At 40.8% G+C, this 15,409-nt stretch overlaps 1 protein-coding gene and 1 non-coding gene across 2 annotated transcripts in view; both read left to right on the forward strand.

Annotated features, from left to right (window-relative positions):
* Nucleotides 1-1,477: 1,477 nt before the first annotated feature.
* Nucleotides 1,478-15,409, forward strand: part of rxfp1 (relaxin family peptide receptor 1) — a 49,815-nt gene continuing 35,883 nt past the window's right edge. The window contains exons 1-2 of the mRNA XM_076738344.1: nucleotides 1,478-1,743; nucleotides 6,483-6,620. Coding sequence (XP_076594459.1) covers nucleotides 1,701-1,743; nucleotides 6,483-6,620 — 181 coding nt within the window. The 5' untranslated portion in view covers nucleotides 1,478-1,700. The remainder of the gene's footprint in view (nucleotides 1,744-6,482; nucleotides 6,621-15,409) is intronic.
* Nucleotides 5,612-5,684, forward strand: trnav-uac (transfer RNA valine (anticodon UAC)). Its single transcript has one exon. It is a non-coding gene; the product is annotated as a tRNA-Val (tRNA).

Consider the following 15,409-nt stretch of genomic DNA (forward strand, 5'->3'; position numbering starts at 1 on the left):
AAAAATAAATATGCAATCCCCTTTTCCAAGAACAGAGAGATTTGAAGATATGTTTCAGGATGCCTTGGGCTTTGCAGTTCACGTAATTTATAGACTGTGAATACGTTACAAGCCGGGCACCACAGGGCTTGTTTGTATCTAATGATCTGACAATTTGAGGCTTTAGAGACTCTAAACACATTTAATGTTTTCAAAGCCAGGTGTTATAGTATGTTCTTTAACAAACTGAGAAAAAGCCCTTAAATTGTTTCAACTTATTTTTTAGATGATAAGTGTGGAAAAAATACAAATTCTGGTGTTGTTTTCTTTGTAGAGAAGACTGAAGGATAACTTCAGCTTTTACGAGTTGATGAGATTTATAAAGCTGCACAGTCTGATGCATACAGGGCATGTTTTATGGTTGTACTGGATTGTAAATTGTTTTAAATAAATCAATAAAAAAAAAGCATGCTTGCGAATTGTGGCTAACTTATCGATTACTTTCTCATTACTTCTGTTTCCACCAGCTCCTGAGCAAAATATTAGGCTCTTTAGCTGCTAGATGCTTCCACATTCACCAGCTTGTTGCTAACTGTCTGTCTGCTGGTTGGTGCTGGGCAGGTAATGAACTTTTTTCTTTGTAAAAATTACACTAAAGCACCAAATCAACAGGCTGAAACACACTAAAATGCTATATAAAGCTGAGGAGAACTCCATGGGCCCCTTGCCATCACAAGCACTCACGTCATCCATTGCTGTTGTAAAATATTGATTGATGTAGCTTAAAATCTTCAAGCGTTCTTTCCTTTTTGCACCAGGAGACTGTGAATGAAAGGATCTGTATGCCTGCACTTACTGTAGGTGGACTTCAGAGGCTATAGACTGCAGACAGCCTATTGACAGAACAGATAGGTACAGCGCCGGGGTAGAAAGAAAGGAATCAGGCACGGATCATCCTGCCATTCAGACCAAAGCTGCTGCCTGTGACTAACCCTTTTATGAGTACACATACATAAACAGTGACAGATGATCAAACCAGACAGCATCTCTGGACTTACTCTCCCGCTGATTACTTTGAAGGTTTAAACTGTGTAGGAGAGAAATGTCTCAGGAATCATGCACTGCTTTATATTCTTCATCCAAAAACAAAACAAAACATGAAACCAGTGTCAGTGTCTTAAACGCAGATCAAATCAGTCCACTGACAACACATCAAGAACACACATGGGGGCAATTCTGTGCATCGCACCGTTTACGCACGTCCCGTGAAAACTTGATGCATTCAATACGCACCTAATGAGTCCCAATCAGCAGTTCTTTCTTTTCGAGCCTGATTTTTTTTTTTTTTTACTTTCTTCAGAGCCTCCGATAGATACCACCCCCACCCCCCTCTCTGTGTCACCCCCACCCGCCTCTGCGCGCTGCATCTGTGCTGCTGCTCGTGCGTCAGATGGTGGCAACGGAATCCTGAGACCTCCCTCTCTGTCGGACTGGCTGCAGATTGACTCTATCCCGTGAAGACCTCACAGGTCGTCGTCCTGCAGCCACCTGTCCACTGGCCGGTCCGTGCGTTTATCACGCCGCAACCGCGCGCGCAACTTTGGGTTGTCTTTACGCACAGGTTCCCAGTTTGGACCAGTAGCCGAGAAAATCGTTGCTCCCTCGTTTCCGCGACCACGCGCGATTTACAAAAAAAAAGAAAAAAAACTTCAAGAGGTACCATGCAAGTTTATGTGGCTGTGATATTCGTTTATGGGGTGTCGGGTAAGTTCTGCTACTTCTCTTTTCGACGAATTTACTAAGTCGCTGACGCTCAATTTGAATCTTTTAAGAGCCATCGCGCGCAATCTGTCAGTTATGGGCAGGTGATCGGTCTACACCGACGACTAAAGGAAAGACATATAGAATTATTTTACGATTAAAAGACGTTTAAGACGTTTCTTGGGGCTGGGGGGATGACGGGGGTGATGCTCTATCAGCAGGATATCTCTAATATTATTATATCAGGTTATCTCTATATTCCATGTATTGGTTTTGAAAAACGTTTTGAAGGCAATAAGCCAGACACCCACGTTGTAATAACTGTCTGATGGTTCTTAAATTGTCTGGGAATGAAGGAGATTGTCTTCAGCAGGAGGCACCTCACAGGATGCTTAGTTCTTCTGCCATGAGATATCCTCAGGTATAGACCAGTTTCACACTACAGGGCTGAAAATCTTTGCTTTCATCTTCTGTATTTTGCATTTTGCGTGAAGTTGCTGCGGTGTGCTGTGGATCTCGTTATGCCTCTAGCAGATCTTGAAGCTTTTTTAAGATTTGCATGAGCAGTGTAATCCAGTAACCATCACACCTGTAACAGTAAATGTGAGAGCTGATGTGAGTCACTGTCCAGAAGCTCTGTGTGCATCCTCGTCAGGTGCAGGGTTACAAGTGCACATAAAGACTGGAGGAGTAAAGGTACACTGAATTCAAGTCAGTTTTGTATTGAATTCAGCTGCTTGCTCAGTCAGAATGCCCTACCAGGACCCGGCCAAGTCAAATTATTACTTTTAGTCCACAGAACATAGCAGCCTTAATCCAATGAGTGTATTTGTCTTTATAAATTAAGCTTTTGTATTTCAGCTTGAACACAAACCTGTGCACCAGAGTTTCCTCCACAGCAATATATCTTATGAATTCTAAGCAGAACCACTGCAGAGATCAAGTCCCGGTTGACCAGAGAGCATTTGGAGCTTTGACATGTTAATAATTGTGTTCTTTAGTTTGGCTGTTTTAGCTCAGTTCATTGGTGTCTCAGAGTTAAGAGTTTGACCTTAAATGGGACAGCGCTGGTGCTGCTTCTGCACTTAAGATGCTATAAGGTTCTGTCAGGACAGGAATCTGCTGCATAACTATTTGCTTTGCGTGCATAGTGGCTACAACCATGTGTCCCAGATCTGTGGAGAAAAAACAATTCAGAATCATAACTGGCCCTGCTGTGAAGGAAGGATGAAGCAATAATGATTGTATTTTCTTTGTTGTCACAGTCAACAGATGATAGGCTACTCTTCAGAAGCTCACAGAGCAGTGCCCTGCAGGCAGTCAATCCATCAGGTGTCAACTGTTAACCATCACACCTGGTTTTGTCCCTGCCGGTTCTAGTTGGTCCTCACCAGCTTCTGTTTGGCCGACTTTGCATTGAGGAGCGATGGAGGCAGTCAGTGAGAGAGAGCTATCAGAGTGGCTGTCCAGCCTGAAGTCATTGTTCCGGGCTGTACAGTGTGTCTTATCTTGTGTTTTCCTTCTCTGTCTGCAAGCAAAAAGCGATGGGCTGACAATCTCAGCAATCTATACAGTCCCAGTTTCAGCTGTCAGGCATATTCTTGTTTAATGATTCCAGCAAGACAACCAGAAGTGTAAAAATGTATGTTTATGGCCGATCTTCTGTGATGATGGCCAAGAAAGTTTCCCCATGAGAACAATGAAGTGAACTAGAACAGTTTGTTTTATTTGTCTTTCCATGATGTTTTGTGGACTATGAATGCAGTTAGTAGATGTTTTCTCTTACGCAACATGCACAACATGCATACATGTTGGCAGGTACCTGGCTGTCTTTGAGGTGTGTTCAAGTGCAGCTTTTAACTGAATATGTTTAGGGTTGGAGTAGGTGTCTCTGTTATGTGTGAGGCAACATCAGCCTTGACTTAAACATTGCTTTACAGTTCAAGTGTAAACCTTTTAAATGTCGTCACGAATTGATCAGGAATTAAAATTCCAGTTTAAAACAATACAACTGCATCAAATGAAAACAAAATGTAAACATTAAATAGCAATTAAGTCACGAACTCGTGCAAAACAAACTTGCAAAGTTAAATCCCATTTTCTGATATCAGTATCAGATATCCTGGTGTGCACCCTGTACAAATTACACACTTGCTGTCTCAGATAGACTGAATACTTATTTCAGCCTTCTGCTTACTTGCAGGTATTAAGATCATGACTGAACTGCGGTGCAACAAATTGCATAAATGTCTACAGCACATGTGCTGTGTGGGAATGCTCTGTGCACTGACACAGTGCCAGTAAGGAAAAGAAGTACAGACCCAGCACAAGATGTGCACTGCTGCACAGCGATCCACAGTGATTTCTAGTCTTACAGCTTTATGGCCAACTGACTTAACTCACACAATGCACAACAGCTGGTTGTGAGTGGATGTGTTCCTGTCAGAAAAACTGCTTTAAAAAGGTTACACTTTGACTGACTGGCTTCCAGGGGGATGTGTGAATATGGGGACTTTCTGATTCACAGCCAGGGAAATGATTCATAACACATGCAGTCTGAACTAAAGAGAAAAACACCCAGGGATCAGCATCACCCTCCTGTTGGATCATCTTCGTTACTGCTTGTAGGCTACATATTTGCCCAGATTTTTAATGAAGACGAAGTTTTGTCATAGCTGTTGCTCTTCGCTCCTTGTCTTCACTAATCATAATGATATCACCTGTTTCCTCACGCTTGTGTATTCTGTAATCCCAGAACTAACATCTGCTGGGATGGAGTAATAATTTGGCTTTGTGCCGTAGTGGCAGGCATCGTGCACTCCACACCTTAAAGGATGTCTGGTGCTAAAAAGATTTTCATATTTGCCAAGAATTTAGAAGCGTATCCTCCGGGGAAAGCTGGTTTATTGCTTTAAAACACAGACATCTTAACACATCCCTTAGAGACATAAGTGCCACAGTGTGATCAGCGGTATGATGCATGTCTAAAGCAAAACAAAGCCATTAATGGATGTCTCTCATGCTTTAAACTAACACCAGATTACTTTAGAAGTGTGCTCTGCTTATACAACAAGAAGTAGCCTTGGCTTGATAGAAATATAAAATTGTATGATGAGAAATGACTTAGATGACTCAGACAATTATGGGTTTTGTGACAAATGTTAAAAGCTGCATCACATTCATCTGAGAGAGAGAAATTACTTTTGCTTTAAACGGGATGTTTGGACTGGAGGACTTGATTTGATATACTAAGGTAGATTTGGAGCTTTTCGATGATGGAAGCAGCCCGTTGGTTGGCTTAAAATATGTGATATTTCTTTACGTATGCCCTCACGAGCAAGACGCATTGTTGAGGAAAAGTTATCATTTTACAAGTAATGAAAAGAATGGGGAAATATTAATATAACAATATGCATGTTTTAGAAAATGTGTAGTATGTCATATATTTATACATACATGGTATAGGAACACGTAGAATAACTGAAGACACAAGAAGAGCAGCAGTGAGATGTTTGAAGTCAGAAGCAGGTCATACAGCCTTTCAGGGCTCTGCCGGATGATGATCTGTTATCAAGTTTGAATAAATGTTGTACAACTTTTATATTTAACTGAGAGTCAAATAAAAAATAACGACACCAGCAAACACTAAGTTTACAAATTCATCTGGTATTTCACTACAGACAGAAGTTTTATACCGTCTAATTACAGACTAATTATACCACCTGAGGTAGAGTGAAATTACCAATGTAATGTCACGAACTCGTTAGATGCATCATTAACCAGCTCTGAGTCTACTCAGAATATATAAGCAATAACTTTTCTCTATGTTTGAAAGCCAGTGCATGAAGTTATATATTTAGTTTGTTTAGCTGGTTCCATAGTGTAGCGGTTATCACGTCTGCTTTACATGCAGAAGGTCCTGGGTTCAAGCCCCAGTGGAACCAGGAAATCTTTCTGGAATTTCCCCTCATGGGACAAATAAAGGAATATTGAATTGAATTTGCCACAAAATAACATTTATTCATATTGAACTTATTGAAAGTGTGGTTAGAAAGAACAGAGATGCAGGATGCATTTTAAATGAGACTCACTCACTTACCTGTGGGTTCTAATTAAGGAAAAAAGAGAATATGAGAGTCTTTTTGGGACATAATGACACGATAAATTAGTTTGGCGTGAAGCCAGACTGTTAAGTCCTCCGTAAATGATGAGGACAATCAACAGTTCTGGTCCCTTATTAATTGGGTGCGAGCACAGAAATGCCAATAAAGGTGTAAAATGTAATCTGTAGCCGGCCTGTCTTGGCCTGTCTGCCGTATCTTGAACCAGAACAATAATAAGGCAGACTCACTATGTGAATAGGGAATTTTAATAATGGTGGCAGGATGAGAAGATGTAATGAATAATTTTCTCAACCATCTGTTTTACGTTTACCACATCTGTACCGTTCGTTCTGTCTCTATATAGTTTAGACTCTGAAGTACGATAGTGGCCATAGACTGTCGTTTAAGAAACCACAGCAACTCAACAGGCTGCACACACACACCAGACTGCACAAAGAACAGCTCCTTGAAGCCCTGATGGATCCCACTGACGTGGGTTTGTGCAAAAGCTAATGAGATGCCCAGACTCCACATGTTTACTGAAATGTTTGAGGGCTCTCAATATGTCTCAGATGAAGATGAGTGGTAGAAAGTTTGCATTCATAATCACATTCTTGGCTTTTTCTGCTTTGTTTACAGCACTCAATATCACGGAGGAGAAGGCATCGTGCCCCCTCGGTTATTTCCCCTGTGGCAACCTGACCGTCTGCCTCCCTCAGCTCATGCACTGCAACGGCATCAATGACTGTGGAAATCATGCTGATGAGGAGAACTGCGGTGAGTCATTGTTTCTGCCTCAACAAATGTTCATTTGCTGTGTAACCTCATGCCTACATGTGCCATGTATCAGCTGTGCGCTGCACTTAGATAACAGTTGACACATACACTGAACAAATCAAAGTTTCCAAATGGACTAGACACAAAAAAAACTTTCTATTACTGTAAATGTCCCTTTATTATACTGTCGATTGATTCTGGTTCCTGTGTATTGGGGTCGTTGCTGTGGAAGTTATTCGCCCTTTTACAAAATAAAGTTATGCCAACCTGTAGACCAACAAAAAGTGATGTTTGTGGTACTTCATGCCCCCAAAATACAAGGTAATTAGCTTACTACTACTAGTAGTAGTACTCTAGTGGTTCTGTATGCTCTGTCCGTGGCCTCTGCTGAAGCCTTGCTATGGACCTTAGAACGAGACCAAGTACTTTTAGTGCCTAAACCTGAGCAAACTGCAACCATTAAGTCCCGTAAACCTGTCGGTGGTACTCTCCAACAGTCATATATGTCATCTTTGGAGTCATCTGCAGTCAATTGGTTGCAACTGACCATCTCTACTTTTCTACAATTAATTATTAGTTAAATTATATCATTCATTTCAGTTTTAAAGATTAAATATATAAATGAGTGCAAGATTGTAAAAAAATTTCATTTCTGTCTGTTTTTCTTTTGCCTCTCCAATTTATTTCACTCTTATTGTTTTTCATGCATACCCAAAATAAAGTACATTTTTTACCTGTTACAAGCACTTTCTTTTGGTTCTCTGAGTGTCCGAGCCAGAGTACCTCTGAAGACATGCTGAATTGTTGAAAGAACTTCGTCAGTATAAATACAGAGTAAATGGGTGTTTAAACATACATCAGAAATAGTTATTCTTAACAAAATTGAGTACAGTTTCAATTCAAAGAAGCCCAAATAAGAAGTAGAACTTATTGTAATCACTTAACGTTGAAGCCTCTGCTGAGCCTCAGCTCCCGTTTACAGACCTCTGCATGACTGATTTCCTGAATTTCTCTTCAGCCAGACGATCATTAATCATGACTCCTGTCCCGAAAACAGGTGCAGCTTATAAAACACCTGTCAAATTAAGATAAGTGACAGTTATGAATTCTGACTTCCATCCATTCCCCAGGCTGGATTTAGACATCCCACAGAGACAGACAGTGATCTGATGTCGGCCTGGTGTGCAATGTGTTTTCCTGTCCCCACCATATACAGTCGATCATTTGTGTTAAATTACAGAAACACTTACTCGTTAGTCAATGGTTCTCTAGTCCCTCTTAGAGGTGCACCTAATGGACTGGGAACTGCATTGTTGATTGTCTGACTTAGACACTTAAAGAACAAATTACACTCCTTACTGTGCTGTGAAAAAAGCTGCCCGGCAGCACAATTATGCTGAATGGCAGCAACTCCTTTGTGGAAAAATATAGAGGGGAAAGAATGAATCAGTGGATGCTTGAAGCAAATCAGGGTTCTGCAGCTGGCTTTGGTAAGACAGGTAACACCGGCGAGAACGTCTCAGCATCTTTCAACTGTTTGTTTTGGTTTTAGGGGGTTTAGTCTGTAACTATCTGGTGAAGTAGTGGAGCATTTAGCGGCTAAAGTGCCAGATATTTTCCTCAGGACTGGTGGGGAACAAAGCAGAACTAAAAGGGAGTAAATATTAGTCATTCTGGGGAATTAACATGAGCTAAAAGACCACAGTTTGGTAACACATCGACCATATTAACGTTACAAGTTGATAAAATGTTGTGTATGTAGGAGAAGCTGCAGGTCACATTTCAGCAGAAGAGCATTTAAAATAGATTTAATCGAACTGACAATCCCTTTTCATGCTTAAAAGCATCTGTCCCTGTTGAAGGAAGAGCCCAAAATACGTAATTCTTCAAAGTTCAGAGACATAATCTAAGTTTTTGAGTTGTTTTCATTAAGGGAGACGGATCCATCAAGCTGTATTTTGGTGTCTGATTGAGCAGCAGATTTTAGAAACGGGGAGAGCACAATTCTGTCATTATGGGCTTTTCAGTGGTCTCATAATTCCATCATTTTGCCGATGTTTGAAAATGTCAGTGTTCAGAGTCTAAACTCCTGAAAATAGCAGCCCGCCTCAGGGGTGTGAGGAGCACTAAACACGTGTCCCACTTTAAGACTCGGTGATCAGCGGCCTGCATGCGGTAAAGGGTTTAAACAGCACGAATATATTCAGATTGGATCGTCACTTCTCCAGTGTTCAGTCTTCTTCGTAGCCGCTTTCCGGCAGGAGGATTTAATCTCCAGCTGGTCTGATGTCAGTTGCAGTCAGTTATGACTTGCTATGCAGCATAGCAAGTTTACAAAGAAAGGCAGTCAAACGGCATTCAAGAGCCGAAGTCCTGATAGCCGCTTCAAGGTGGGCTGAGGTTGTGTTGCTCATTGTAAATTGTGAAATCTCATTGTTTATTTTATGGCTTCAACTTATGCCTATAAATCCACAAAATGTCTGAAATGGAGAACAGTTTCCTGAAGCCCAAAATGACAACCCCTTGAATTGCTTTTATTGCCTGCCGAACGGTCCAAAACCCACAGATATGAGCTTTAGTGTAAAGAGAAAAAAGAGCGGCACAGACAAGCTGGAACCAGCAAATGTTTGGAGCTTTAGCTTGGTCAATTTCTTTTGATCGTTTCCAGTCTATTCCTGAGGTGAACTAACTATATTTTAAGATACATGAGTATCTGCTGCAAGCTTGCTGCTTGAATCCGAACACTTCATGGAGGCCTGTGCGATGTGATGATATACATATTGTGAACATAGAAAAATCGTTTCATATTATGCTCTATCGTTTATTGCATGGTGTTGCAAATCATAGTCTTTAAGGCCATATTTTTTGTCATTTGGAGGACACCGTGTTTTTCTGCACCACACGGACGCAGGAGTGAACGTTGCACAGAGCAGTGTAACATACCTAAAACATCCCTGAAAGAGGGGCTGCTTCTGTGGCATGAATGTGGTTCAGGCATATTTTATACACCTACATCTTAGATTTAGTTCATTCTTCGTTGACAAGTTGCTCAAGATCAAGATTAAAGATGAAGATTATGTACAAAGAAAACATCTGGTCAACTTCTAAAATATGATGCACCTTTAACATGAACTACTCAACTGTATGTAAAGTTGTTAGTTAGAATTATTTCCTCCTCAACCAGCTGAAACATTAAAAATCTGCTTATACAGTTGCGTTTTGGTCATAATAATATAATATTACAGTCTTACGGGGGCATTCTGCTGCCTAATGCACACGTTTACCTTTGATACTTAAAGTACATTAGTTGTAATGTACTTGAAGACTGTTTTTATAGTGTGGTATTTCTTCTTCTACTGCTTTAAAAGATCTCAGCGCTCCCTCCTCCACTATCTAATGTCATCTCACTGACTTTTTAGTTGTAGTTTCCCCTGTCTCAGCATCATGCTGCAGTAACCTGCTATATGGCCTCAATTTGTCAAACTGCTGGCATTTAAATGGACTAAACCACATATCATATATTGTAAATGTCAGAGTGAGTCTGTGTTCTTAGATTCACTGTGACTCTTTGTTTTGAGATGCTGAGTCAGAGGTCTGGATGAGAATGAGAATTAGTGCTCAGTTAAATGTCTTGTATGTGTTGAGTATCATTTTGACAGAAGTGTTGGCAAATTCAGGACTTAGTGAATCTCCTGTTCCTGTCGTCAGAGCCTCACCTTGACTCAAAGAGCAGCTGCAGTGGTTTTTGTGACTGAATATTTGTCCACGACTGTGAGAATAAGTTTGAAGTGGGAGATTGAAAAAGTGTCATGTTTTTGTGGAGCTTGAACGTGCAAAAATTTGATTTAGACGGCAGTGTCACGCTGCACTAGCAGAAGCTGATTTTATCTGATCAATTCAAAGAAGAACTTTGCCAAAACTGGACCCTGAGATATAATCCCAATCATGTCAGCATGTTTGCAAGTGTGTATCGCTATAGGATGCTATATGCTCTGTAATTTAAAACCTGATCTGTGGCTTCCCAACATGATTGCTCCAGCCTGTCAGGCTGACAAGATACTGAGTCAGATGTTATCACTGCTGAAGTGAGAGCAGCAATCTGCGCTAACTAACTACAACTGAAATAGTGACTCTACTAAAATCTACTTTAATTCACATCACAACACTCCCACTCATCTGCGTCAAATCTAAATACATTTTAATTTAAAAAACTATTAATAAAAGCAAACATGCTGTGAGATAATAACTTGATCTAAGCGGGAAAGAGCACATTTAAAGGCACATCATTATTAAGGTCCACTTCTTTAGTCCTTAGATTACCTTACCTGTTTCTGAGTGTGGGAGGATGATAATTTCCTTTTTTTGATGAAGAGTATAAAAGAGAATGATTAAAGTTATACAAAGGGAGATAAGAGAGAAAAGGCTCCAAGTGGTTTAATGAATTCAGGGAATCATTAAATACAACTGGTGCTTGGAAAAACTTTGAGTCATCAGTGCAGCTTGAACGTACTATTTTTTATAGTGGAGGCGTCCAGCTAAAAACTGTGCCTTGCGTTACCTGTTTGTCTATACGGTGTAATGTACGTCTCCTGTGAAAAGCCATTCGTCAACAGGAAACCTCCTGTCTGGCAGACATGATGCTGTTCTAGTGGAGATAATATTGGAATAATTTTAAGCTTTCTAAAATATCAGCCTGTGTTTGCAGGGAACATCCCTCCTCTGTGACTTTGGGAGCGCTTCCAATAACCGAAATCCCTTCCCAAAAAGCATTAATTCAGGGCAACCTGTGAATTTCAAATGTAATAGTCATTATTTTGTCTTTTCACTGAGCATCGCGCATAAGGTAACAGCAATGAGGTGGCCCTGAATTTAAGGGAAATCACTTTTTATTCTCGTCTGGTTGTAAAGCTTTAACTTAAGGTAATCCTGGAATCCCTCCAGGGTCATATACTACAAAAACCAAGTTTCTGTGCAAACCTGTGTGCACAGGTTACTAAACTGAGCAATGATTATCTGCATGACAGGAGTGATAAACTAAGCGCTAACATGCTGGTTCGTGCTTGTTTGTTTTTCATTTTGTAAATGGGAAAATATAGTATTTCTCACTATTTTTCTGACTGCAGTTTTGTGCTTTTCTATAGCTGGTATGACAAATACTGCATTACATTATTGTTTACCGAGTACAAGGTTTATCAGTCCATTCACTGTCTTTTAACTGTTTGCTCGGTTTTATCAATACTTTAATTTTTCCTCTTTATGCTTCCGCATTAGATGAAAAGGCACAGGATCACCAAAGTCTTTGTAATTTCTGTAAAATACTGCAGCCATCCATCACTGACTGACACTTCTGACAGAACATTTCCTGCCCTGCACATCCTTCCCACCATGTGTGGATCTGTAATATGTGACTGTCTTTGGTTTACTCTTCCTCCCTGGACCTCCACAGACTGACTTCCTGTCAGTTTAGCTTTGATTGCACTGAGGTCAGTGAACGCCTCACTGACTGTTTCCATCTTTTTCACAGCTCCTAAATAATAGTGTTTTTCTCAGGATACTTGTTAGTAAGGTGAGGAGAGGTGGAAAAGTTGCCGTAGTTCCATTTTTGCTTCTTCTTGTCCAAGTCTTCGTCAAACATAGCAGCACTCTCTTGGCGTTATCTTTCACGGGGTTGGCCTTGGTCTCTTCCCCTGCTGCCAGCCAAACTTCCTTTCCAAGTGATCAGGTTTTTTTGTGTTGTAGGGTGAAGGGGTACCATGATTTAGAGGGTAGCAGCTGCTCACTAGTCAATATGGTGTTCACATCAGTTTGGTTAGAAGAAATTGCTTGCAGGAGTTTGCCACACTTTTCATCCTGTTCCATGAACATCAGGGCAGAGCTTTGTTTGATTGATGTGCAGGCCTCGAGCTTTCATTATTTACAAAGAGAGAATTAATAATTTGTCTGAGCCCCTGTCTTTCATGGTCACCCAGAAAGAACAATTACCCATTCCTCATCACAGAAAACTCTTCAAATCAACAAATGTTCCTGCACACTCCTGCTTGAAAATAGATGAGAATGGAGATTAAAGCCTCGGCTCTTTCATGCTCCAGCTGTTGACTCCCGTTTGGTGGAGTCAGCCGCAGTGCGGTTTCAGATGAGCTGTAGCGTGATCAGACTTAGTGGTCTATGTCCTGGGCATGTCTGAGTCCTCTTGAGGGCAGCAGAAATAGGACAGATTGGTTGAACTGTGGAAGAGATACTGACTGAAATGGACCAGCTAAATACAGGACACTGTGTGACTGCAGGGCGAGACGTGAGCCTTTACAGACAAACACATTAGACATCTAACATTAAATTAAAACGGTCGTCGGGCTGAGAGCAGGCCACTCTGCATTCCGCATACACACACACTTCAGAGGATTCTTCACTACGACCCTGATCCTTAAGACATCGCAGCTGAAATACTTAACACTATCTGACGCACTCTCTGAAATGTCTTCAAACAAACCTGAGGAATCTTCACTGCCTTATGCACCATTATCTGGTCAATAAGCCGTTGACCCTTGCCCACTTCTCCGCTTTTGTGCATCGTCAACAATACCAACGCAAACGAAAACCGCAGAAGAATTATATGATGTGTTTTAGAAAAGGGTTAAATCTTACCCATTCCTGAAAGTTAGACAGAAGCATCACCCTTCAAAGCATACATCACACATTTCCAAAGACACACCTTTTATCTTTCTGAGAGTGGTGGAAGCAACAAAAATAGCTTGATAAAGTTGGAAATGAAAACATAAAATGTCAAGTGATTTTAATCATTTAAAGCCAATTTGATTAAAATAGTCATGATGTGAGGAAAGCAGATGTTTTATCATTTTCCCCTTCATCTCCTTCACATTCATCATTCATCTTTCTCGACAGAAAACTGCCATTTATCATTTAAGGAAAGGGGCTTCAAGGATGGTAGTAATTGAACTAATTGAAGACAGTGAAAGTATAAAAATGCCTATGAAATGAATAGTGGAAGTGATAAAATGTAGCCAACATAAAGATGGAGTGATAAATTGTCAGTTGATTGGATAACCTTGACTGACATTTTATTTGAAACAGCGTTGCTCTGATACAAAAATCAGCAGTGCCCTCTGTGTCTGGACTCGTGATTAGCATGCAGCTAATAGCAGTCGTACAGAATTGTGTTTGGTTTTGACTGAATCTTATGAGTTTGTGAGGGTGCTGTGTTCAAGCTAAATCAGGGTGTGAAATGTAACCTGAATGTAAACTCTTTGTTTACAAAAAAAAACCTCCACAGGGACCTTTAATTTGCTCTTTGACTATGATGAATGAGGCAAGTGTAGCACATTCCTCTCCACACTGTAAACTAATTTTTAATAATGTTTTATTGCCACAGCCCTGATTAATGCTGTTTCAGCAGGAAAAGTTCCCAAATGCAGTAAATGGCCACATAAGCCCTGAACAGATTGGTCAGAAAGGTTATTCCTTTATTTTTTTAGAAAGCATGAATTAATCAATCAACCACTAACAAACACTGAATGACAGCAACTTGTTTAAAGTGGGTTTACATCATATTGGGATTTAATGTCATTTTGAATGTGCTCAGAATTGTAAATGCGTGATCTCATGGCTCTGTGTGATCGCTTCGTTAATAATACTACTGATATCAGAACCTTTGAATCGAAGCCACTAGCAGCTGTGGCTTTTTCAACAGCATCAACATGGGTTGTTTTTCAGGGTTCGCTGGACATCAAAGTCAAAGGATTCAGACATCTGAAAGATGAAATCTTGTTTGTACCCAGAGAATCGCTGAGAAATGCGTACTTCATGTAGGTTCAGTAAAACAAGGAGGATAAAATAAGTCTGCATTGTTGTTTGTTACGTACACTGTCGCAGAGCAGGAAGCGTTGTTGAAAGAAGAGCTGGCAGGATGATGTGATACTCAGAGAGAAGATCTTGTCACTAAAAGGCTCCATGTTTGATCGCGTGAATAATGTTCCCTGTTTAAGTGTTCCTACATGGTGTTCTGGTGGTACTCACAGCATAGACAGCGTGGCCTTAACAGACGTGATCTTCCTCGCTGTCCTCTTTAGTTTCTCCCTCTCTGTCCTCTGCTTCAGCTTCCTGCCTGGTAAATGAGTGCAGCTAGTTCCTTGTCGAGCCTTTGATTAGCTGTCTCCATCCACAGGTTAACGGCTTTGAGTCACGTCTCTGCGGTCATCTCTTGGTTCTTGTCATGTTGAGGTATGAGAATCCCCTTCTGACCTACTGTACTGCTCAGTGTAAGAGGTCATTTAACCACCAGTAAGAATCTGAATTGCTTGAATTTACAAGTTGGACCAAGTAACACACAGAGGGCGCAGCCAAGCATTTTCCTGCTGACTTTAAACACCTCCATTCTCTCACAATGGAGCCTGTCAAAATGCAAGATGGCCTCATGGTGGTGCATATTGTTGTGTTGCCAAAACTGTGGCAGTCTTGCATTTTCTGAGGCCAAGTTGAAGGAACAAGAACTAGAAAAATTATCACATGACTTGAGGGAGGTGTGTCCCATCATATCTTCAAACGTAGTCTTAATATGTTCAACAGTGTGTCATGCCTCAAAGTAGACTGATATTGTGACACTTCCCCAGTTTCAAACAGGAGACTCCACTCTCTTCACACGCCTTCTTCAGCACAGCAGTTTTCTTTGCTACACTTTTTTGTAAATAAAATTGCAGTAACAGAGCCATTAAATGTCTCACAGGAGAGCCTTGCAATCAGCTGATTTCAGGTTGGCCTCCAGGGGACATGCAGTG

Source organism: Chaetodon auriga, chromosome 9 (assembly GCF_051107435.1).
Source record: "Chaetodon auriga isolate fChaAug3 chromosome 9, fChaAug3.hap1, whole genome shotgun sequence".
Lineage (NCBI taxonomy): Eukaryota > Metazoa > Chordata > Actinopteri > Chaetodontiformes > Chaetodontidae > Chaetodon > Chaetodon auriga.